Source organism: Diabrotica undecimpunctata, chromosome 7 (genome assembly GCF_040954645.1).
Source record: "Diabrotica undecimpunctata isolate CICGRU chromosome 7, icDiaUnde3, whole genome shotgun sequence".
In the NCBI taxonomy this organism is placed as follows: domain Eukaryota; kingdom Metazoa; phylum Arthropoda; class Insecta; order Coleoptera; family Chrysomelidae; genus Diabrotica; species Diabrotica undecimpunctata.
This window is the reverse complement of record NC_092809.1, coordinates 60319749-60346758: the sequence shown is the minus strand read 5'-3', so window position 1 is coordinate 60346758 and position 27010 is coordinate 60319749. Positions and strand designations below refer to the sequence as shown.

At 32.2% G+C, this 27010-nt stretch overlaps 1 protein-coding gene across 1 annotated transcript in view; it reads right to left on the bottom strand.

Annotated features, from left to right (window-relative positions):
* Positions 1-4990: 4990 nt before the first annotated feature.
* The window catches only part of LOC140445405 (RING finger and SPRY domain-containing protein 1-like), a 62273-nt gene continuing 40253 nt past the window's right edge, over positions 4991-27010 (bottom strand). Inside the window, exons 5-8 of the mRNA XM_072537407.1 lie at positions 26190-26449; positions 24337-24551; positions 19048-19305; positions 4991-11308 (exon numbers count right to left, since the gene is read on the bottom strand). Coding sequence (XP_072393508.1) covers positions 11215-11308; positions 19048-19305; positions 24337-24551; positions 26190-26449 — 827 coding nt within the window. The 3' untranslated portion in view covers positions 4991-11214. The remainder of the gene's footprint in view (positions 11309-19047; positions 19306-24336; positions 24552-26189; positions 26450-27010) is intronic.

The window sequence follows — 27010 nt, the reverse complement described above, 5'->3', positions numbered from 1 at the left end:
GTTTGATACCTTTCTAGTGTAAGGGCTCTTTCAAGAGTTTCAAGTGGTCTCAATCTATATTAGCCCCACGAAAAGTACGTACATCCACTAGATTAGAGAAGTGCCTCGTTTTTATTAGGATGTGATCTATTTGATTTTTTGTCGTTCCATCTGGCAAAGTACATGTTACTTTATGGATATTCTTGTGGATGAAGTAGGTATTTTCTTTCCCTATTTTTTGCATTAAGATCTCCAATTATGATCTTGTTGTTGTTTCTGGGGCATCTGTCGTAGATGGTCTGTACTTCGTTATAGAATTTTGACATCCACTTCTTTGTCTTCGGCTGGGGCGTGTACATTTATTAAACTAATGTTAAAAAACTTGCTCCTTACTCTCAGATGACATGTTCATGGGCTTTTTGGTTTGAACTCCATGATAAGATGTTTTGCTTTTTTGTTAACAATAAATGCGGTCCCGAATTTATTATTGGTCTTGTGATCTTACTTCTTACACAGCAGTAATAGGTGCTTTATATTGAGTTAATACATCCATTAATTTCCAGGTTCATAGTTGGACAAGTGTACGCATGTTCCAAGTGTATATTTTTAAATCGTTGTCCTTATTTCGTTGCATTGGTCATCGTCGTAAGTTCCGTCCGGTTTCTTTAGCTATGGATCTCGTAACAACGTTTTTTTACGGGATAAAGTTGTTAGCCTCAAGCCCAACTCCCTACCTGGAGGGCCAGGGACTCTTCTGTTATTGTTGCCATACCTTAGTCCGTTAGGTTCACGGGTGGTATTTTATTTCCAACCTACCCGCCGGTCCTAGGGCCGGTTAGAGCTTCTTTCTGAGTTAAGGGAAGAAAAATTGGAAGGAGGAAGCATAATTATCGAATTATCTCGTTTATTATTAACTTTGCGAGATGAATCCCACATAAACAAAAATGAAGAGAATTATATTTTATACAATTTTGATCTCTTTCATTTTTTTACTAAAATCAATATTTAAAGTTGTAGGTTCGTTCCTGTTTATGGCTTAAAAAAAAGCGAAAAAAGAAGGCAGCGAAAAAAAAAAAAGAAACATACGTTCCAAGTAATATGCATTAAAAACACAACAATCATTACATCATAGATAATGTACATAAACATTATCTATGATGTAATGCTTGTGTTTTCACAATAACAAAAGATACACAAACGCATAATACACAAACACACAAAATAATCAGAATTTGATATCATCCTGCATCATTTGACAACAACCCCGTCCAAATTTTTTAATTAAATGCATGGCTATTTTAATACACTATCCAGGCCAAGTAAGTCCCCGTCAGTTACAAAAACATAACGGTAAACAACAGCTCACATTTTTAAAATAGGCCAGTAAATGAACGTGAAAAACGGCAATATCCTGTAATTTTCCGTGTCATCACCCAACTGCAACTTGGACAAGCGCAGCACAGTGTAGACCTCAGGTAAAATGATTTATATACAATATATGATTTTATGTTACAGGACATCTTACAAAAAAAAATTATAAAAAACCCAACGAACGGCTTCGCCACCACAAAATTTTTAAAAAACTACTAACAAAAAACCGGCGAAAGCCAATAAGAAATATTAACAAAACCATAAAAACCCGGGCACGTAGGGCCCAAACCCTTGAGGCTAGGCCCAGTTCGGAGACTTGAGTCCCAAGAAAGCGATTATAGTTTCGCGGACAAGTCACATGAAGATAACAGGAATAAAGCGACTAACGCTAGCTTGAACTTTTAATCAGATAGTGTACATGTTGGAGTTCTATTACCCAGGACTCCCACATAAAGAATATTTGGCTGATAGTTGTGTCCCTATCGCGTCATCAGAGTGCTACAGGGGGAAAAGGATGGTCTGGAGCATTGAAGCGCGGTGGAGTGATTCGTGTTTAACTCGAATCAATACACCTCGCTCCAATGAATTGTTACACCCAAACATAATCCTAAGGGGTGAACATGTCTCACAGGCTGGGTTTAATTAAATTGCTTGCTTGCTACCGAAGTGCATGAAACTTTGGAGTTAGGTCCTAATTACTCACCACTTTACTGTTGGACTTGTGCCGTTGGTTGCTTTTTATTTTTAGGGGTGAAAACTACCTCTATTAGAAAAAAATATTATAATTTTAAATCAAAGCGAGTACTTAATTGATTAAAATCATCTTTTAATGAAGTTAACATTAAACAACGTAATTTAAGATTTTATCACAGATTAAACCCTAAATCTCACCGTTTATATTAGTTATAATTAAAACAATGTCATTGAATACCTTGTGTCCACTGATTTGCATGAAAATTTGGATTTAGTTTATACTTACCCTCCACTTCAAAATGGGCTTATGCCGTTGGTTAACTTTTTATTTTTAGGGATTTACACGGGGATAGACCCCTATTAGAAAAAAGTCATATAAAATTGTAAATTCGAGCAATTTGGAATTACTTAATTATACAGTGACATTAAATTTAGATTTCTTTGCTGTTTTAATTTTTTACCAAATCATTTCTACCCTTATAAAGACCACCCCTTGCGAAGAAATTAGAATAGTTGTAGTATTTTTTTTCATTGAAACTATAAATACAATAATTTTTAAAATCAAAATGTTATAAATTTATTTTATTTCAACTTAAACAACCCTTATCAGTTTGTAAAGATGGGTGAAAGTGTGTTTGTGCCTTAATAGCAGATTATGTGTATCTTACAATGCTCCAGTATATGCGTTCTGATATCTCCTAAAATATGTGATTGGTTTTTACTCATAACTCGGTTAGCTTAGAAGCTATAAAGTATTAAAAAACCTTTTTGTAGGTTTTTTAAGGGTATTAAGACCATTAAAATTACTTTTAAAACTCTTATTGTTAAAAGGGTTGTAGTTGAAAGGGCTTGAACGATTCACTGATCATGACTCTATGCTCACTTTGAACAGCAATATCTTAACCAATTTTTGAGTGACAGAAAAAGAAAAAACCCAAAATGTTCAAAAAAGCAAAACCTATATTTTTTTACTCTTCAAGTTTTTCCGTAACTCGCTTACTTTTGATGCTAGAAACTTGGAAAAAACAAAAATACAGCTTGTTTTAAACCTTTCAAAAAGTTTTGATGAGTTTGACAATTTTTTGGTTATTTTACGTTGAAATATTGGATTTTGAATTTGACAAATAAGAACCTACATTTCACGAGCTACAACTCTGCTTCTACTGGGCTTACAGATTTCTTAAGTAGTAAGTACCGTTCGCGTCATAAAAAACTGGTACAACTCTTATAACCAAAAATCGTGTTTTTTAAGTTGTGTACGTTGATCTTGTCACATGTGTCATTCTAATTTCTAGGGCACCGTTGCCAGTTCAACGAAAATATTATATGAAACCAGCTAAAAGCAGGGCTGTGCGACAGACCGCCAGTTTTGAGTGTACTAAAAACTAAAACATCGAGTATTCTCGATCAGTCAATCACAATTAAATTTGTTTAAACATGCATCCTAAAAAATTCCCATATTAATTTTGTAATTTTCCATCATCTCAATTAAGTACCCATACATTGGTTTGTGTCTTATTATAATTTATGAAAATATTTCGATTCAAAAATAATGATAGATAATCAATCTAGACATAACTTTAAATTATTATAATAAAACATTACAGTCGGATATTAGATTGTAACTGTCACGTTTTGAAAAGCGTTTTTTCGCCCCGGATATTTTATAGTTTATAATACGTACGATAAAGTATAATATTTTTTTTTTCACATTTATCGTTCTTATACTAAATAATCAATTAATTTTGGTAGTTTGCCTGTTACTAAACTTATTAACACAAAATACAGTTCGTGTTCGGTAGGCAATTAAAGTATAAAATTACAGTAGACGCATTCCAATGTTCCCTGTGCCAATACAGATCCTTCAAACATTTTGAATATTAACTCAACCCTATCTCTGGTTATTAAATTAATTAGATACGGTTTTTTGTTGTTAATGATAAAAATAATACCTATCTACATTACAATGCAATTACAATAATACATTTTTGAACGTTATTTTTTTTTATTTAAATTTAGTGCAATTCCGTTATCTGTGATGGCAACAACGAATTGATTCACGAACCATTGTGTCCAGTCTGAACACAGGTTTACATTGGGAAAAAAAAGTGTACCAGTTTTATATGACGGGAAGTGTACACCATTTTTATATAAGCTACATTTTTGCTAAGAATATTTTTTGGATAAATACTTACACTTTTTGAGATATTTGTGAAAAACCGCCTGAAAACGTGGTTTTTTTATTTTGAAAAATGAACATTTTCACTCGCAATTAACTCAAAAATATTGACTTAGTGAAAAAACTCTATAGTACAAAACTTGCTTAGAATTAGTCAATTTATCCATTTCCGGACCTATTTTGAAAGTATGTTTTTTCACCCCCAAGTAAAAGCAACCCTGAGCTTAAGTCCAAAAGTGAGCTCAAGTAGAGGGTAAGAGGAGCCTAAGAGGATAAATCCAAATTTTCAAGCGAACCCGTCGTGGCGTGAAAAATTACACTTCAAAACGGTCATTTACTGGAGTAAAACAGTTTTTTCTGAAATAGAATTCTGCTATGGAAATCGAAACGTCAAACAACAACTATTTAGACATGCCACAAGAAAACTGTTTCACAACCCGGTATTCACTATGTTCCAATTTTATTTGCATTTTTAACTTTTATGTGCAATCCCAGATTTTTTTGGAACAAATTTACAGTTACTTCTTCAATAATACCGTCAGAGTTAATTGTCAAACCTTGAACTACTATATTATTTTCCTTACATGATTTTTTCACAATTTACAGTCTATTTTCTTTATTTTTTTTTAGAATTGCACCTCTTCACCTACTTTGCATTTAGCTCCACTAACGAAGCAATCATATGAGTCGGACTGCATCGTAAATTACTTAAATATTTGTTTTAACTGTTAACTATTATTTGTGGGAATGTAAAAATAAAACAAAAAGTAGTCATAACATTAAAATATATTTATATCTATAATAGTATTTAAAGAAAAAACAATTTTTTAACTTGATATGAAGAAAATATACATCTGAGGCTATATTTCTTTACCGTCATCCATTCATTCGCATACTTAAAATATACAAGCCATACACCATTATCAGTATTATGTACATATTCGACTTATTTTTAGGGTGACTTTATACTGTAGCGTTTTTGTCACATTATTTTATCTATAAAAGTTTGACCATTTGATTAAAAAATTAATTAAATAAAATTAGTAAAAATAAATATTGATTTGGGCTAAATTTTAGGCTTTTAAAATCTTATTTCTCTACTATTTTTCAACTATATAATATAACACTAACCCTCATGAAAACTGTAGACCAGGAATTAAGAATAAAGATTAAAATTCAAGACTGAAACAATCGTTGGAACAACTGAAAAGTAGTAGTATTAATATGAGTGTCTTGAGTTTATAACTAAAGATCTTTAAAGTACCCCTCATATTCCACATATTGTAAAAAGGAAGCTACATAACTATGCAAGTAGTACCGGAATACTATAATTTCGATAAAATTAATACTAAATACATAGTTTCATTTAAATCGAGACTGCAAATGCAGATATTTAATAGGTTTGTTTGTGTACCAGTTTGAATTTGAGCAAAGTTTTAACCAGCAGTTCCTGTAGTTTTGCCAATATTCCCACAATATTTTGGAATTGCACGTCATAAATGATATTTTTACGTTTTATTTCGACTTATATAACTTATATATTCAATAAAATAAAATTTGTAGAAAAATATTTTACGTTTAGTACTCAAAAAATCAATTTAAATATCCGTGAAAGGACAGTACGTCATCCAGTTTTGACGTTGACATTTTCACACAGAGTTTCCATATTGTCTGGATAGCAGAGCATGCAGGGAATTATGAATTGATATATTGTAACGTTTTTTTATTATTAAAAATTCTTTCCTATAAATTTATCTGTTCTGAGTTGTTTTGGCATTTTATTTTTATAAAATACAATAAATAGTTGCTTATTCACAGTATTTTAACTGTATTAATAACACAAAACTTTGAGTAATAGATATTAATAAAAATTAAACGTGGCAACTCCGTCAATATTGGCGTACTGTCAATAATCGATTGTTTTTTGAGTACCAAATTACTTTTATACATTTTATTTTTCTTAAAATATGATGCATAAAAGTCAAAATATTTAAAATAATTCTAAAATTGTTGAACTGTTACAGAAACAAACTCACTGTAAATAACGAAAATTTACCTTCATGATGATTCGGATAAACCGAATAAAATATTCTAATATTTCCTAATAAAACAATGACTAAAAATTCTAAATGCAAAATTTTTCTAAAAATACACAATGTATAAAGAAACTACTTATTTTCTAAAACTCAATATCACAGTAAGACAGAACACAAACACTAAATGCTATTACTAAACTTAGATGTATAGTACCACAAAATACGAGGATCAATTCCAGTTAAAGCAGAAGGGTCATTCCAGTTTACAGTGCAATCAGTTGCAATCAATACTCAAACCCCTCTCCCCCCTTCCTTTTACCTTTTTAGGTGTCGGAGAGTAATTAATTCAAAACTTAAAAAAATATAGTTTTTTTTTTCAAATATTTTTTGATATTAAACCTCAAATTGTAATTGTAATAATTTTTTTAATTGTTGTTTCGTCGTCCAGTCCGTTCAAAGTAATAATTTTTAAATTTTCAATAAAATAGATGTAAAATTGAACTATAAAGGCATAAAGTAATATTAATAAAATAAAAGGATAATGCGGAATGCTGACGGCAAACCAATACTCTATATGACTATTCAATTTATAAATGCTATATAGTTATACTTTCACTCTTATGTTAATATGGTTAAAAATTCCTAGTGTGATTTGACGTTACTCTAGCCTTCGATAGGTGGCGTTAGTTGCTCTTAGTTGTGTTTGTCATCCAACACATGATGGCTGTCAACATTTCTAACAAATAGTATCAACAATGATGAACGTCCAGGTACCTCAAAAACCGCCACTAACACATAAATCACGTCACATGCTCATTGTATAACATAAAAAAATGTGTACCCAATCAACGACTAAAAACATGATAAATTGGCGTGTACATAAATTCCTACAAAGTCCTTAGAACTTTAGTCTTATTTCATGTTAGGTTTCTTCTTCTCTAGATATCTACTCATCGTTATTCGTCAGTCAAAGGATTTAATAGTTGTGATTACTGAATGCTAACCAACAATATGATTAATTCGTTATTCAATAATGAAACCGTCGATGGAGAATAAATTGACAGCTGTCAGCAATGGACTACCTGGTTTAAGTTAAGTTTCTTATTGAGACTTTCTTGGATAAAAATTAAAATTTTGAGACATAAAGACTCGAATCGAATAAAGTAAAGAATCGAAAAATCAGAATACGTTATATATAACACTTTATAATGCGTTTTTAATAATATACTTGTGTATATGAGACCATCTACATTAGGTTATAGATAGGTTTTGCCATATTTGTGTAATTACAGCTGCAGTGATAAAGTTGACACCATCTATATATGGTCCGTCGGCTAATTCAAACAAAAATATAACTTCCAGACCATCTTTTACCACCTTTAGTCCAGACAAATTAATATATGTATTTAATATATTTTTTACAACCAAAAATGAGATGTTTTAACCAAATAATGTTTCAAATATAATTTGCAGAATTAGAATTGTGCAGAATAATTTTGAATTACGTTCCGCTAATAAACTTGCTTTTTTGTCCTTAAAAGTAGAAAAAAGTTTCAATTATATTGCTTAATATTTCGTCTAACATTTTAACTGTACTAATGCCCAAGTATCAATTTTCAAGTTTTAAACTGATTGATTTACGATGAGTAATCCGGTTGTAAAAATACCGGCATGTGCCTTATCTAAGGGACTGAGATAAAAATCACCTACAGTTTTTCGTGCATGGGAGCAAGAGAACCCAAGTAGTAGTAGAGAAAGTGTAGTAATCAACAAGCTTTTAAGTGTAAGTGATACAAAAAACAATGACACTGTAACTGTAAAAAAGGTTTTCAAGACTTCCAAAGAAACGGATTGTTTTGAATGAACAATCTAAGAGAATTTGTATGAACGTTTACAAAAATCTTCAAAATGATCCTGAAAATAGTTGTAAGGGCAGTATTATAAGAAAAGCGGCCTTTCTAACAGGAATTCCGTATTCTACATTGCGTGACATCGTGAAAAGTGGTGTTAAAAAGAGAAAAACAAGATCGGATGCTGGAAAACCTAAACAAATTAATATCGTGACTGCTAAATGTTTAAGGAATTTGGTTTACCAGGAATACAAAAAAAATGTAATACCAACAATTAATATTATATACACCCAGCTTGTTGCGATGGGAAGAAGCTGCCCTAAAACCACTTTATGTAGACGACTGAAAAAATTTGGGTTGAAATACAAAATCGTTGATAAACGGGTGGCTATTATGGAAAGTAAGAGGATAGTACACTGGCGTTTAGGTTATTTAAAAAAAATTCAAGAATATCGAGACCAACAGCGGACTATATATTATTTAGATGAGACATGGTATGACACGCATGATACCGCTAGCAAAGGTTGGACTGATGGTTCACTTAGGTGCCAGTTGAAAGGTGTACCTCCGACTAAAGGTTCTCGAACGATTATTGTGCACTGTGGATCGGTAAATGGTTGGGTGCCAAATGGATTAATGAAAAGTAGTTTTCCAAAATTTGACGCGAAAGTGGTCGATTTAATTCGATATGAACTATCAGAGATTACAAGTGTTGACTGAAAAAAAAAGCAGTAAACCATGTAGTGAAAGTAGAAAATAAGTACAGAAGACTAGGACAATTATTTTTAAACAGTGGACAACTTATTATTAATCTGATGGATAGTGACGATGATGAGAGCTCGTCTGCAGGAGAAATATTTTAGACAAGGTACGCTAATATGATAATTATTTCAGTTAAAACAACTCAGTTTTTCATTATAAATTGCTAACTTTGTTTAAAACAGTATTTTCTTAAATGTAATATACTTTTCCACAGTTTTGTCTATGTACGTCATCGTTAAACGCTAATAGGGCTTTTCAAAGCTTCTCATATGTTTCAGGCACTTGTCATGTCATTTTAATATATCTACGTCATACGTTATTGGTATATAGTATATACCAATAACTATACATTCCAAAGACGTATGACGTAGATATATTAAAATTTTATGACATATAACAAGTGCCTGAAACAAATAAGAAGCGTTGAAAAGCTTTATAGAAGATGCCGTTGTATCACCTAGTATTCTTTTACATTTCACTTTTAACCATTTAAAAAACAAAGAAATATAACGTTTTGTTTGTTTTTCCAAAATCAAATTTTCTGCTCTTTGACTATAATATACACATTACACATTGTTATTTTATGATTTAATACTTGTATCAAAAAATTTGTGTCGGTGAAACAACCAATATCGCGATACATCCCTGGACATCGGTTACTAGAATTTCGTAACTTACAAATATTATTTGTTTGAATTTGTCGACGGACGAAATATCGATGGACACGACTTAATATTTTTTATTGTTGTGTTGTAAAATGTAATATCTAAACAAGTTATTAAGAGTGTACGAGGAATCTTTTTATTAAATTAGAATAGTAGAAAGATATCTTGTTTAATTTAAACGTGGTGATACAGAAAGTTGTATGCACAATGTAACAAAAATACATTTAGCTGCGGCTTTTTCAGCAACATTTGGACAGTTTTAGAAAGGATAAAAGGATTGTATGCATCGTTTAATCACTATGGATGAAACTTGAATCTACCAATATGATCCTAAATCAAAACAAGAGGCTCAGGTGTTGTGTGAATCGATACTTGGGCTCCGAAATGAGTGGCTGCAGTTTTTGGATTTCAGTAAGCTGTATGTACAATGTAACAAAAATACATTTAACTGCGAGTTTTTCAGCAACTTTTGGACAGTTTTAGGAAGGATAAAAGGATTGTATGCATCGTTTAATCACTATGGATGAAACTTGAATCTACCAATATGATCCTAAATCAAAACAAAAGCCTCAGGTGTTGTGTGGATCGATACTTGGGCTCCGAAATGAGTGGCTGCAGTATTTGGGTTTCAGAAAGGTGTACGCACAATGTAACACAAATACATTTAACTGCGAATTTTTCAGCAATATTTGGACAGTTTTAGAAAGGATAAAAGGATTGTATGCATCGTTTAATAACTATGGATTAAACTTGAATCTACCAATACAATCCTACATCAAAACAGGAGGCTCATGTGTTGTGTGGATCGATACCTGGGCTTCGAAATGGAGGTTCACATATTGGCCAGGAAAGTATTTTCACTGAAACTGAAATCATCCGTTTTTTGTGATGCAAAAGAAATTTGCTCGTGGATTATCTGCAAACTGGTAAAACAATGAACTAAGATTATTACTGCAAAATTTTGCACTTGCTGAATGTAAAAATTCGCGAGGAAAGATCTGCCTTAGGACAAAAAATATTTTTCATTAAGACAAAACACCATCTCACACCGCTCAAAAAATATCGGGAAAAGTTAAATAAGGTACGAATTTTTGTACTTATTCAGATTCAGCAACTTTATTATTATTATTCTACTTATTCAGATTCAGCTCCCTCTGACTTTTACATCTAGAACAATTCAAGCGCGACTGTTATAGACCAGTCATATTGACTTATGTAAATCCTCCATATATTCATGATACCCATCGAAGAACTTTGGAACCCAGTACCGGCTTGTACAGGTCTGTTTTGCTTATCCAACAATAAAATTTGCTAAACTTGCATCTTTTATATTTTGTTTATATTTTTTTTACTAACCGGTTATTTATTAGAGATATATTTATAAAATAAAGATATATTTATAAAAAGAACATCGACAAAAACGCCACAATGTACATTCACCGATATTAACAAACATTTTGTATCCACAGCTACAATAACAATAAAGTTAAAGGAATAAAAATATTAAAATAAATAAGTATTTTAAAATACAAACCCGTTCTCTGCATCTGATGCAGCACATTTGTACAAATTGTTATTTCATAACAGACGATTCATTTATAAATAATTTTTTTTCCCATTTTGAAACATATTTTCGACTTGTAAGCTATTGTTTTGGATGATTAACGACATCTTGTATGTCATGAAGACTGAGGATATTCTTCTATTTCACGAAACGGAGATCTGCACATAGGACATTCTACTAGCTGTTTGGCACAGGACGCACAAAAACCGCTAAAACCGAAAAAATAGTGTTAGAACTCATTAAAATTGATAAGAGGTAATGGATTTTAAGAAGAGCTATGAATCATACCGACTCAGTACACAAGTTTACGTGTTACAAACGTTCTATTAACTATCCTAATAATTAGGGCTCTTCAAGTTCATTCTTAGACTGTCCTCCGTGGAGATAGGTTCGACTCTGAATTTTGTAATAGTGCAGTAAATTTTGTTTCCTTTTTAGTTAATTGTATCGTAGTTTGTAGTTATTATCATATTTAATTTTTAATTTAGTTTAGTGAAAGCTTTTATAGACAATACCTTGTGAAAATCTTTTTTGTATGCAGTGGATTAATTTACTTGATAGTAAGGTAAGTCTGGATTTATTTTGCTAAATATTTTCAATAAATTATAGTTTGATTTATGCCATTTTGTAACTTTAATAATGAAAGAGCATGTCCTTTTTACTAATGGACATATAGGCAGAAAAATTCAAATAATGCATATGCAATAATATACTCGAAACTAGAATTTATATTGATAAATTCATATTTTTCAACGAATTTTTCTAAAAATTTGCTATTATTTATTTTACTAAATATAGGTGGTGTGCACAAACCGATGAAAATCAAATCGGTTATGGATGACGTAAACATCACATTCGATTAAATAAACATTCAAAATTGACGTCTCTGTTATGTTAAATTGCTTTTAAGATCTACTTAGTTAAGATTTATTTAAGATTCCTTTGTACATATCACCTTCATTTTGTTTATTAATTCTTCAAATTTTTTGTTCTAGAAAAAGTCTAGTTAAAAAAAATAATTCATAGTCAAGGTCGACAGATCATATACAATGTGTACCAGCTTATGAAGAGAGAAAAAGAAGAAGAAGCCTTAAACATTCCTCTGAGCAATTTACAGGAAAGAGTAGCCCAAGCATGTTGTTAGTGTTAACACGGTAAAAGGTATTATCGATGAAGCTAATACAAAAATTCCCTGGTCAACGCTTTAATTCACCTCGAAAGGGTATCAAAAAATATTCTTCTCCAAAGGATCCGTTAATGAGTTTGAGGAGGAAACAATTCGAAGAATTATTTATTCGTATACTGCTATACACAAAAGAAGTCTACTACGAAGACAATTTTTGAAGCAATAAAAAATGAAGAAGGGGTAAAATTTACTGGCAAAATAGACTCATTTAGAAAATTAGTTAAAAGAATGGGATTTAGATGGAGAAAAACAGAAGATAACAGGAAAGTTTTGATGGAGACATACGATATTAAGGCAAAAAGAACCGATTATTTAAGAAAGTTAAACAATTACAAATATGAGGGACGACCAATTATATATCGTGATGAAACATATATTCACAGTTCACATACTCACCAGTAGCTAAATTGCTTATTATCGTACATGCTGGAGGTGAAACAGGATTCGTACCTCAGACACTTACTATTTTTAAATCGGGCATGAAAACCGGAGACTATCACGATGAAGTAAATAATGCAAATTTTGTCAGCTGGTTAAAAGAAAAATTTATTCCTAATCCTCCAAAAAACGCGTATTAGCACTAGACAATGCCTCTTATCATAACGCACTTTTAGAACCCATTCCAAATTTTTAATGGAAAAAAGATGCAATGCTGAGGTGGCTTGCTGAAAGATATATTTTCTATTCGGCGAAATCAACTAAATTTGAATTATTTACCATTATAAAAATGCACAAGCCAGTTTTAAAACATACATAATAGACTAAATTCTAGCAGAACATAACATTGTAACGTTGCGTTTACCCCCCTATCATCCGGAGCTAAACCCAATAGAAAAAATATGGATATTGGTGAAGAACGAAGTAGCTGCTTGCAACATAACTTTTAAATTAGATGATGTGTGGAAATTAACTGAAAAAAATTTAGTGAGGTCACTGTAGAACATTGGATAACCATTTGCGCCAATGGTACAAAAGTTGAAAATGAGTATAAGGAAAGAGAACATGTTATGGATAAAGTGGCGGATGTAATAATAAACTTACAAGAGAATAACAGTGACAGTGAAAGCAAATTTGAAAATGATGAAGACGATGAGGATTTAGGTTGCAAACCACTACTCAGTAAGTAGTATTTTTAAATTTAATCTGTAGAAGAAAAATAAATTATTATTCTAGTTGATATAACTGTCAGTATAAATTCCCAAATTTTAAAAAATTGTCTTTTTAATTTCAGTTTATAATTATGTAGTAACAAAATATGATATTTCTTTAATTAGGTCCTAAGGCGTTTGAAATTATTAGTTTTATCTGCAAGCTCTCTATAATTATAGAGCTTATTTTTATCCACTATAATAGTGACGGGCGAAATGATTCATTTGAATTGACCCACTATAATGTTTTGAAACATTGAAACAATTGACACATTTTACCCAATTATGTAATTTCATATGTTGGTCTCTTTGCAAAGATATATTGCAATGAAACAATATTCCATGCCGATTCGTATTCTATAAGGCACATAGCAGCAATGTGATCTGTGATGCTTATAAGTATTGTGAGGATTGTTAGATAACGTATGGATTTGGGCTTGCTAAGCATAAATTTATTGTTTTGTAGGTGTAGGTTATGTATGTTTAGTCTGGTTTTATCTAATTAGGTATTTTTCTCAGTAGTATGAATTTTCATTACCATTTTTTAAATGAATATCATAACGAAAATAGATACGTGGTGTTGGTTCCATTGAAAACATTGAAATAAAAATGACACTTAATTATTACATTATAGACGGAGAGTAAGACTGGAATATAGAAATTTGAGACAGGTAGATATTGTTTCAATTTATCAGAAGAAACATTTTTCGTTTACCAAAAGCAATTGTTTAAAATTTAATTGAAGAACTGAGAGCATTTGAAATAGCATCTTGGTCGTATATTATAACTAATCAACAAAATTCAAGTATCTTAACAGATATAAGTTTCTACAACTTTGTAACTTTTAAATTAAAAATTAAAATTAAATTAAGATTCGCAACTGGAATGTCTTAGCAGTCAGATTTCGAATCATGTAGAAGAAATAAAATAACAGTTACCATCAGTTATTATTAATTTTGCGGCTATTATAGATACAATTATCTAAAATAAGCTTGGTTTTTCAACTAAAATATTGTTACAACAATAAAATAATTGACGGTTTAGGATATACATATTTTGATAAAAAATAAAAATAAAATCAGCTTATCTCCGGATAGTCATAATGTACACCTATCTAGATTTACTCTAGATTTATAAAATAAAAAACAAATGTCTTCGACTCAGTATTGGATACTTGGGAAGTACGCCTGTAGACGTTATGGAAACAGAAACATGCGAACCGCCATTGAATCTTCGGAGAAGATTTCTATCTGACAAATTCGTGTTAAAGTTAAGAAGTCAGAAATCCAAGTTATTGGTTAAAATATCTAGTTTAGCTGGTTTGGTTTTAACATCTAAATATTGGGATAAGAAAAAAAGCCATTATTAGTTGAAAGTTATATTACCAATGTACAAAGGTATGAAGAACTTTATAAATCCAATGGAATCCCTTTATGGAATTATTCTTATGAAATGTTTCTTTCTCCAGTTAAGACCCATATTAACGCTCGCTATTTGTGTCAAAACAATATTATTATACAAAAAGAATATTATCGGGATTGTATAGTAAAATGGAAAAAGTATGATAAAGTTTATACTGATGGATCTAAATCGGAACATGGAGTTGGCTGTGCAGTTTATTATCCTTCCAAAAATATTAAGTTAATATACAAACTATCAGATATGATGTCAATTTTCAGTGCTGAGCTTATTGCCATAAAATTAGCAATTAATCTGTGTTTAGAACAAGAAGAAGATAAATTTGTCATATTTACAGACTCTAAAAGTTCGGTAGAAAAACTTAATAATCTGTGTTTGAATCCTAATTTAAATTACATTCTTCTTGATATTTTGGAATTGTATCAAAATGTATCAAGTAGAGGAAAACAAATTTATATATCATGGATAAAAGCCCATTCAGGTATAGAAGAAAATGAAGAAGTGGACTATTTTGCAAAATATGGTGCAAAAAATGGAAGAATACTTAGATTAAAAATACCAGAGTCTGATTTTATTCCAATTTTTCGAAAGGAACTTAAGGAACAGTGGCAGATAAAATATAAATGTGGAGACAAAGGACAGTTTTTTAAGAATATACAACTAAAAATAAGGGACAAACCATGGTTTGAGAATACACGTAATCGATCAATTATTCGGATAATAAGTCGAATGCGCTGCAATCATGCACTATTTCCAGCTTATAAACATAAAATAGGTTTGTTAGATAATAATAAATGTCTATGTGATAAAATTGCCGATTTACAACATATTCTTTTAGAATGCCCGTTAAAAAAATTAGAAATTGATCAGTTCTATCAAAATTTAATATCGTACAAAATGAAATTTCCAATACATGTTTCAAATCTATTGACATTAGAGGATAATAGTATCTACAACATCATATATTAGTATGTAAAATCTACTAATATTACTTTGTAAGCAGTATTGCGACATATGAATAAATTTGTAAGCCTAAAACGAAAAAAAAAACAAACAAAAAAAAAACAATATATAAAAAAACAAAAAAAAATCAAACCGATAAATGAATAATATTAAACAATAAAAAAAAATACTAATAAAAAGAAATTAAAAATAAAAATAAAAGAATAGTTACAACGTTATATATATACTGATATCAAAAAAAAACATTAAAAATGAAAATAAGTAACCAAAATATTTAGGCATTTACTAACACACTAAAAATATTGTATCCCAATTTAACATATATAAAATATTAATATGTATATAATGTAAACAATGGAAATGGATGATAAAACTATGAGAAAACATGACTGGCCTTTTGGCTTTGCCAGTGCCATTAACTTAGGAAAAAAAAAAGATTTACTTAATTAAATATTAAAAAATATTAAATAAAAACTTATTTGTCATACTAAATAAAAAAGTTTGTAGATTTTAAAATACAAAGTTTGCCTACATATATTTGGACAATTATATTTTGTAATACAATTATATTAATATCATTTTCAACCTACTTCGCCTGGGCTATAGAAATAATTTTATTCTCCGGAGTTGCCAGTTAGTTACGCCCAAGTATTTACAACTTCACAGATCTTGTCAAAATCCACGAGGTCTACATTTTCATTGAAGGTCGGGATAATTATTTACAACAACAGAAAAAGTGGATTAGCGTGTAAGGGATGTGAAAATTAATATGGATGTCTGGATGTAAATAAAGAAGGTTCGTAATTCGGTCGATAGAGGCATCGATAATCAATTTTTTGCGCAGTTCATATACAAATTTGGTAATGGTAGTGAGATGAAGGTTTCGAAGACAGGCAAAACGCATGGCTGATAATTTTTATTTGTAGGATCGAGACCCGCAACGAGCTATTTTTTTACTTCTTTCGTATTTTTAAAAATAAAATAAATACATTAAAACTTTTTGTACATAAATTATTAAATTATCTTCGGTTAATATAGTGAAATTATTGGATGGTTATTAAAGCAATGATTGCTTTCAGAAACAAGTGAATTTTTGGGAGCAATACTGGTTATTTGATCATTAAAGCTAAAATTATAGATCGCATGGATTTGCTTTAGTAAGATTAATGAATTTCAACAAGAAAATACATATTTTTAATAACATTTACTTATTATAATAAATTTAAATATCGTTGCCTACAAAACAAATATTTTATATATACCTACGAATTTCTTATATGGAAGCAATACTGAGCATGCATATATTATGTCAAATTAAAGTTGCTTTTATTAAGGGAGGACGTAAAATGACTATTCATACAACTATATATAGATAGATAGATTTAGAGAGGTGACCTTTTGGCCTATTCCGATCTATTCAGATCTATTGTGGTCCTCTAGTCCTAGATAATATTCTCTAGTCTGACCCTTCTTAACAAGTCAAATAGCTTCGAGACTGTACCTTCCATTTAGCTATTTGCTGGTGGATTTTCTTCTCCTAATGCAAAGAACCGCACATTTGCCAAACTGTCACACTGAAATAGAATGTGCTCTGCTTTTTCTTCTTCGAGGTGACAGAATCTGCACAGGTCATCATCTGATAATCCCATCAGCTTCAAGTGCCTCTTCAGCTTACATATACAGTGCCCTGTTAGAAGACCTACTATGGCTTTGACTGTTTTTCTGTCTTTGCTTATCAGGTCTGCGGTAAATTTTGGCGAATGTTCTGTAATAAACTGTTTCGCCTGTCTTTGTCCTGGTGAATTCCTCCACCATTTCAGAGATTTGTGAGCTACCCACTTCCTTGTAGCCGTTCTTGTTACTGTCTTTGTCTTGTTTGGTAATTTCATTTGCTTTTTCATTGCCCTTATGACCCTCGTGCTCCGCTACCCAGGCTACCGTAACCTTGCTACGGTCTCCTAGTTTATTTAGGGCACACACACAATCCCATACTGGCTTAGAATTTACCTCTACAGGATTGAGTGCCTTAAACCCTGACTGACAATTTGTGAAGATGGCAACTGAACGCAACGTTCTTTCCTGCCTTTCTATTTTTTCCACGCAGTGATGGATTGCCATTATTTTTTCCTGGAAAACTGTCACATCCTTAGATAGACTTACCGGGAAATGTATCCCTTGATTTGCCCCTATTATACCGGCTCCCACACCCTCCGATGTTTTTGAGCCATCCGTGTACCAGGTAGCAGCAGCTTATATGGGTACACCTTTATTCCAGTCTTCCCTGCCTAGTATCTTAATTGTGAACTTATTGTTAGAGCTATATCTCGTAGCTGTTGCATCGATAGGTTGCCCATCACAATATCGGCTTTTAGCTCCTCGATTAGGTTTCTGCTGTTAGCACCATGCATCTGGTTTATATGTCGCTGCCTATGGATGTGTCTGTGCATCACTGATCTTGTTTCTCCCTGTATAAAGATATGAAGTGGTGGTAGATTCAGCAGGACTTCCAACCGTAATACACAGGCATGCTAGTCTTTATGTATTACCTAGAAGCCTTATTGCTCCCACTTGCTGCGTCTTTGTCCACCACGTGACCGAGTCATAGGTTATCACTGGTCTAATAACCCTTGTGTATAATCATAGAGTCATTTTGGGGTTAAGTCCCCAATTCTTACCGCACATTTTTTTACATCTGCCCAGGAACATAGTAGCTTTCTCTGTGGTTTTCAGAATGTGAGTATTCCATGTAAGCCTATGATCAAAATACACCCCAAGGTATTTTGTTTCTTTGGCAAATGAAATCTCTGTTGTGCCTGCCACCACCGGTGGTTTTAGGACTTGTAGTGCTATATTTTTGGTGAAGTTGACGATTTATGTTTAGTTAGATACTAAGAATTGTTAGTGAAATTCCGAGAATTGCTGGTTAAATAGAAATATGCTGGTTTAATATCTGAAACATTTAAAGTTTTCTTATATAGAAGATTTCTTGTAAAACAATTGTAAAAATAAAGTGTTATATTGCCAATTTTATTATTTTCTGTTTGTAACATTCTTTCCATATAGCCAGTTTTGTCGAAAAAAAAAACAAGTTAAATATCACAACAGTTGCATAATAATGTATAAAAAATAATAATAAAATGTGCATTTAGAATTTACTTGAATCATTTTAGTGTTAACGTGTTTTTATTGTTTTCCATTGCGAACTTGTGATTTTTTTAGCACTAATACTTACGAGTGTTCACATGGAAGCAATCGAATCGAAGCCTTCTGATCGTAGCAAAGAGTGCAACTATCTTCTCCTATATTCTGCTCCCTAAGTTGATTAAGAAATATATGCCTAGGTAAAACGATTTTATCTTCGGGTCGTAGAGATCCGCATTCGTTAAAAGTGGAATAGGCCACGTTCGGGGGATGCTCGAAAGGTTCGGCACCGAAGTTAAATCGACATTGCTGGAATGACATGAAACTAGCTGCGGCAAAAAATCCAGACCTAAAAAAAATTATTGTCAGTTAAAGTGGACTTATAAATCACCATAAATTACAACTTCTTTGAGAAACTCTTTAATATACACTGCTGGATGACAAGTTCGCGAGGAGATGTTTATTTCTGATTTACCACCAATGAGTGCCTTAATACATAGATATAGTCACGATAACATATATGGTAGAACGCTTTAAATGCGACGACGTTTGATCCGTTCACTATTACAACCGACCGGATGCCTGTGCGTAGTGTTTTAGTTAGGAAGCATTTCGTTGGTAGAGTGTTGTTTGCTGTAATTAAATTATTTTGAATAGGAATTTAGCAGTTCATTAGTAAAGTTTAGGGTGTTGTTAACCTATTAACGAAAACATAGTATGGAGATCCAGGTACAGCCATGAACTTTACCAACTGTTCAAAGAGGCACCGATCTCAGAATTATTTAAACTTGAGACTTCGCTGAACTGGTCATGTAGTGAGAATGAAGACCAAAAAATTGTAAAAAGAGCCCTATATAGTAAAATGCAGGGCGCAAGACCACGGAAAAGGTAGCAGCATGAAGTGGCAGTGGACGCGCAAAATTTGCTAAACGTGAGAACCTGGAGAAGATCGGCGCGGGATCGGCAAGGTTGGAGACATCGTTTGGAGAAAACCAAGGCTCGATTGGAGCTGTAGCGCCATTTGGAGAGAGATGTGGCGTCCGTAGGATAATGTGGTAGAAAATATTGCATACGATAACAAAGCTGATTTTTATATAAAGCGCCAGTGTCAATGTAATTCTTGAAAAAAATATATACCGTAAAAAGATTCGAATGCACTTAAATGCTGACATCAAGTATATTTCAATACGTACAAAAATTTACATAAGAAATTCAGATTCGATGAAAAACTGTTGGTAGAAGCAACTGATTAACAGAAATTCCACTTTCAACTGTATTAGGCCAGGGAAATAAGCAAAAAAGTACCCTGTTTATGACACTGAACCTGCCAGGCAAACGACAGTTGTTTTGAGTAGAATGGACATCTGTAACAAAAACCTATATGTTTCCTGCAGTCGATTTTTGAACTTAATTAGTTATTAATAAATTAATGTCAAAAAAGGGTAAATTTTCGCTTTTTTTGTCTATCAGCAAAAAGTGAAGAATTTGACAACTAATTTAAGAGTAATTAACTTATAACTTATATAAAAAACTTTTAAATGCTTCTATCCTTATTTGATGCTTAGAAAGTTGCAAAATAAGTCAAAATTTTGGTTTTTTATAAATGTTAATACCTTTTTTTTTTTTAAAATTATAACCTTCATATTACATGGAATGTTGGTTCTTGTAGTGCTTAACCCTTTCAGTGAATTTGTCCCTCCAGAGGGACATAATGATAAGTACCCTTGAAGTATACATCCGTTATTTTTTGAGGAAAAAATTATATTATTTATTTTACTTGCTTTATTTGTCATAGTTCTAAGGTTGTTATTCGTAAAAGTACCATTTTTACACTTTTTATTGGTTTTTTGTAATGTCCCTCTGAAGGGACATTGTGTCTTGGTGAATTAAAATAATAAAAAATTCTATTTACGCTAGAAATATTTATTCACATAAAAATATTAAAACAAACATTATTTTGAATGAAATTTTGAAAAACAGTTCCTTCCCTTCATCAGACACAGATGGACTTCACATTTGGAACAAACTATGTGAGTCTTATTTTTGCACCCCTCCAATTTGCATCTAGAATTATCTTTTTTTTCGTCTACATTGGGCATATGATTGTAGCCGTCATATCTCATTTCTACAAATGGTCTTGCTTCACACTTTTTTTTCGCTTGAACTGGCGAATCCGTGTCACTTGGCCTTCCTCTCTTAGGAGGATTTTTAAACAGTATTAGATGCTCCGATACACTTTCGCGAAATGCCAGAAGATCAATTATCTTATTTTTGTTGATTCCTAAAGAAAGAGCTTGACGTTTGTATTCCAGCCATGAATTCACTAAAGCCTGATCATGCATGAAATATCATTCTAATAGTCCATTTTCTAGATCTGACGAATGACCTATAAATGCTCAACAAAAAGTCAACCTTATCCACTCCTCCCATATTTTCGTTATATATTTTTATTGCTTCTGGTCTTCGGACTTGGAGGTAACTACTTGTTTTTTTGTCCCATCTAGTACAATAGTCCTCTTTTCCGATTCCAATGAAATTGGACGCTGTGATAACCGATGTGTTATCGTACCATTTGGTTATTACAATTCCGTCTTTAGTAAGTGCAATAGAAGAAGAGCCACGTCCTTTTTTCTTTAATTCTTTATCAGTGGGAAGTTGGGGATTTAAAAAGCGGTTTACTCGTATTGTACCCACTGCAAAAATTGATTTTGATAGCAAAAATTGGAAGAGATGGTAATTTCCGAAATAATTGTCGAAGTAAAGACCATAATTTTCTTCACTTATTCTTTCTGTTAATTGCATGACAACCCCAGCGGCGCAGCCAAAATGTTTATAGACCGGCTTTATTTCAGTAGTGCTACCTTGATATATTAAAAAGTCATACATTATACCACTTTGTCCTGCCAAAACATAAATTTTAATTCCCCACTTTTTCGGCTTATTTTTGACGTACTGTTTGATGTTCAGTTGGCCTTTAAATGGAACTATTTGTTCGTCAACACAGAGATTAGTTTCTAGAGGAAGCTCCTGACATCTTCTTCTAATACAATCATATAGGTCCCGGACTTTCCAAATTCGATCTGTGTTATTTTCGGGACGGCTAGAAATATCCACTAAATGTAATGCTTGTCTCAGCTTGAAAAACCGGTGTAGGCTAATGGAATCTTTTATTAGAGAAATTCCATAGAGGGGACTCCAATACGTCCGAACTCTCGGAAACTGCAAATTGCCTATTGCGATATGGACACCAATAAACTTTTTTATTTCTTCCAATGTGGTTGGACACATTCGTGGTATATTCTTTTGAGTTATATACAAATTAGTCATATTCACTATCTGCTGCATTATTTCTTCTGGAATATATCTCATGAAAAAAACAATAGGAGGAGGTATTTCATAAACAGGGTCTGGAATAGGTTTATACCACTTAACATGTCTTGTTTCATATGTAACATTATTCATCCATTTAATTTTAGATTTTTCAGTGAGGTCATATGTTTTGTGAAAGTCTTCTATTTCTTGTTTTAGATCATCAACATTTTCTTCTAGTTCCGTTTCATGTTGATTTGGTACTTCTGAGCACGTTTTGTTTACTTCTCTATTTTCTACATCATCTGCAACCGGGACTGAAAACATGTTATCTTTGACAGTTGTGTCTTCTTCTTCATTGTCATACTCCTCGTCAGACAACAACGGAATGTCTGAGTCGTCATCATTTTCTAAATAGTACAAAAGTTCCTGTTCAGTAAGGGGCTTTCTGTTTTTCGACATTTCCTAAAATAAAAAGGATACCATAACTGTTTAAATTTGTATTCAAAATGCAGTAGAAATAAACACACCAAGACACATTAAATGCTACTAGGAGCACTCCCGAATCATAATTTACAATGTATAAACTTTGGAAATCATGATTTGGGATTTACAATGTATATACATTGTAAATTATGATTTGGGAGTGCTCCAAGTAGCTTTTAACGTGTCTTGGTTTGTTTATTTCTACTGCATCTTGAATGTAAATTTAGTAGGTATAGTAACGAGTACCTAAGTCAAAAGGTTCAAATCATAAAAATTACATACAGGTTTTAAAAACTTCATAAAAAGAATAGCACTGATGCATTATTTATTTAACCATAAAGTCAGTTTGTCCCTGCACAGAGACATAACAAAAATACCACCTCTATAAACACCACACTATCTTTAAATGCAAAACTGTTGATAGGTGTAGCAAAAATAACTCTTATACTTACCAACTTGACAGTATTACAGTTGTTATTTGTCAAAAAACCAGATTTTTACGTAATTATTTATGCACAAGTTTCACAGCACAGCAAATATAATTGAAACGGCAGACTTATGTCAATCGGAAATCGTTTGAACCACGCCCATAGGCGTACGCAGTATTTTAAATGATTTAGAAAGGTTGTCGGTTGCAAGGTACAATGTGTTTTCAGCGTTCAAAAAACACAATCCGTTCATTAATTAATATTATAGAAAAAGTTGTCCCTCTGGAGGGACAAATATACTACGAGGGTTCATTTTTTTTTAATATAAGTGGAACTGAAAGGGTTAAGATATAATCAAAATTTCAAACACATAGGTCAGAAAATTATGTAGTTATAGTAATAATTATATGGGCAGATTCTGGAAGAAGAAGATTTATTCTGTTAATATCATTAAAATAAAAAGAATAAAAACAATTTTTAACATTGCAAACACATGTCGATTAATGGCTTATAAACAATTAGAACTATTTAACCATTGCCTTCAAGAAAATTATTTTTTCATATTTAGAAAGCCTGCATTTTTTTACAATTTTAAAAGAAAAAGAAGTTGCCCTAAGAGAATTTGGGACGAAGTTAGTCCTTTTTTTTTAATTGACAGCAGATTTGTTTATAATAATTAAGAGATCTTATTAGCGTCATTTGAAAGAATGTTCACACTTTTAAAGTTTTATTGTGCAAAATTCGAAAAAGATTGCTTTTCATGGAATCGTTCACAAAGCTTCAATATATGGTCCCCAAAATCGGTCGGCTTTAAAACTCGCCGGAGCAGTGGAGAAAAAAGGAGCTGTTAACTGTATCTATGGTTCTTGTTTATGGATTTCGAAGTTTCTTTTTGTAATTTGTATGTACTTTTTGCGTACATTACAAAATATATATTATTTAAATAATTAAATTGGTAAATAAACTATCTAATTTGTGTTCTCGTCAGTGATTTTGTATGAGATAAATTGCATAAAATCAGTATAAAATTTATGCTTTTAAAAGCAAGCAAAATTCTAAAACAATGAATGTTTCTGAATATAGTATCCAGACTGTAATAAATAATTCTTATATTTCTTTTAATTGATTTCGAGTAAGTAAATAAGGTAAATACTTACTTTGCCATTGTGAACACATGCATACTTGGTGGTAACGCTATTCCATTGACAGAAAAAATAATCTGTTGGTTATCTAAGTCTAAAAGACATCCCAATATATCTCCAGGTTGCCAACTTGGTAAATTCTGCGGGTCAGATTTTGCGTTGTACCATATTAATCTTCTACAGCCGTCGTATGCTAATGAATATCTATCATCTCCGATACCATAACCCTCCTATATAAAACAAATGTGTATTAAATAGTGATCAATGAAGATATCGGGCGATAAACCTATGTTCACTTTTTTAATGATATACAGGATAAGTTTATAGTTTATTATATTTATTATACTCATAGGTCACTGGTTCATATCCGGCTCGAAGGATCATATTTATGTGCAGGAAACTAGTTAGTGTACTGTAGACACTGTTCATTTTAACAAAGGTCGATAGGTTGCTTTTACTTAATTACAAAACAAATAAATTATTCAAAATACATAAAATTAAAAATTTCTTCGTATGTTGGTTGCCAGGAGCTTCATTCTCTCTCGACGCTATTCATAACTGTACCACACTCGGCGCGTATGCGCACCACTATTGAACAGTGTTGGACTCGAACAGAATCCCACTCGAACAGTGACATTGGTCGATAATTCCATTATGGTACAGAATATACAAAAAAGTTATTTTACAGTGCAATTAATAACTAATTTTCCAATTCAATTTTACATAATACTCTGTATTCTTCCTTTTCGTGGGTTGGTAAAGATTGAGATATTTTCTCCACTGAATTTATCATTGGCCAATTCATTTTTGGCACATCGACGGTTTCCAGGTATTGCGTTACCATCCTGGTACGTGTCGCTGTACGTTGTCTTGCCTGAAAATAAAGATTTCGCCCACAAACCCAGCAAAAGGCATTGCATGCTCGTTTAGAATTTCGGTAATGTATCGGTGAGCATTTAACGTTCATTTATTAATAAACACGAGATCAGTACGCCCTTCGAATGACATGCCTGCCAAAACATTACAGAGCCTCCTCCAAAAGAAACACGGGCTCGTCGAGCACAAGCAGCATATCCTTCCCCACGTCTTCTGTACGTTTTGATGCGACCGTCTGAGCCATAAAGAACCATCCTGGACTCATCACTACACAAAACATTTTTTAAATCTTGTATCGTCCAATGCTCTTGGCCTCTAGCAAACGTTGTCGATGTAATGCTGTTAACAAAGGTCCTGTTGCTGGACAGCGAGCTCTTAGACCAAATTCCCTCAACCTTCTTCTCACTGTAGAAGTGCTTAATGTCCACCCGCATTTTGAAAACGGTTTTGGATTGCTCTAGCCGTAAAGAACCGATTTTGCAAAGAAGTGCGTTGTAAAGAACGGACTTCTCTGGCCGTCGTGATTCTTCTCGCCCCTGATTCTGGTCGTCGTTGGTGAGATCCAGTCTCTACAATCGTTGGTATGTTTTTGGACCATACAACGACTGACTCCAAACTGTTTGGCCACTTCTCTTTTACTCATTCCATTATCAATCAAAGTAACAATCTGAACAGAACTAGCAAATCTCTCAGCCATAGTTTTAAATTTAAAAATTGCACAAGTTCACTCTTTGAACAACTGTACACTAATGAAAGATTTTTGAAAAACAGAACAGCCATATTCCAAGAAAAACAACGTACAAACAACACGTGCATTCTCCGAAGTCGTAAAACTGATATCATTACCCTTAAGAAACATATCGGCACCCAGTGGCGGTGCCTTTACAATAGAATAAATTGCATAAACTTAAAATTATTGAAAAATTCTAATAAAATTATGGGTGGCCTCTTTTTAATGACGCACTGTGTATACATAATAAGTTTAAACTTACGTGATTTAAAAAATTACTATTTTTCGTTGCCCATCCGATCTGCATAACACCTGGTGTAATAATGCAAACTTCGTAGTACCATATTCCTTTATCAGCTTGAGCCGTACATCTAACGCTTTCGAAAGAGTACGCATCGCACCGAGCTTCTAAGCCGTCTGGAGAAATTTTTAAATATTCACTAACGTCTGAAGTATTCAACATCGCATTTATGGTGTCCATATTAACGGTTTGGTAACTATATTGTCGGTTTTCCATTACAACTAAAAGAGAAGTATTAATATATTCAGTCTTTATATACATACACACATAAGTATATTTATATGTACATATATATGTATATATATATATATATATATATAAGTAAAATGTATTGGCATGTCTCGCAAAACAGAAAACCATAAAAGGTATATCGATGGAAGGCAACCGTATATACGTATTTCTGACTATTGGTCGTCTTCAGTACGACCATCTCCATTATTTTCAAATTTGACATAGAGACTACACAAATCTCAAATATAAAATAACCCTTCAGTAAACGTTGCGATGTTGCCGGTGCAAAAATCATACATTTAAACAAGAAGTGACTGTTACGACACAGGCAGTTCTGACATTAAAAATTTAAATCTCAATAATGCCAAGTCGACTTATGCATTTCTTGTACAAATTTTCAGTGTAACCAGAAAACCTATGTCTACATAGGTATTTATAGACTTAGGCATGTCTTGTGCACTGAAACCGTTGTGGTTTTTTAAGACACTTAGACCAAAAATGTCAATAGTTCAAAAAAGTGACTTAGGCACTTCTTGTACTACCAAGCCACA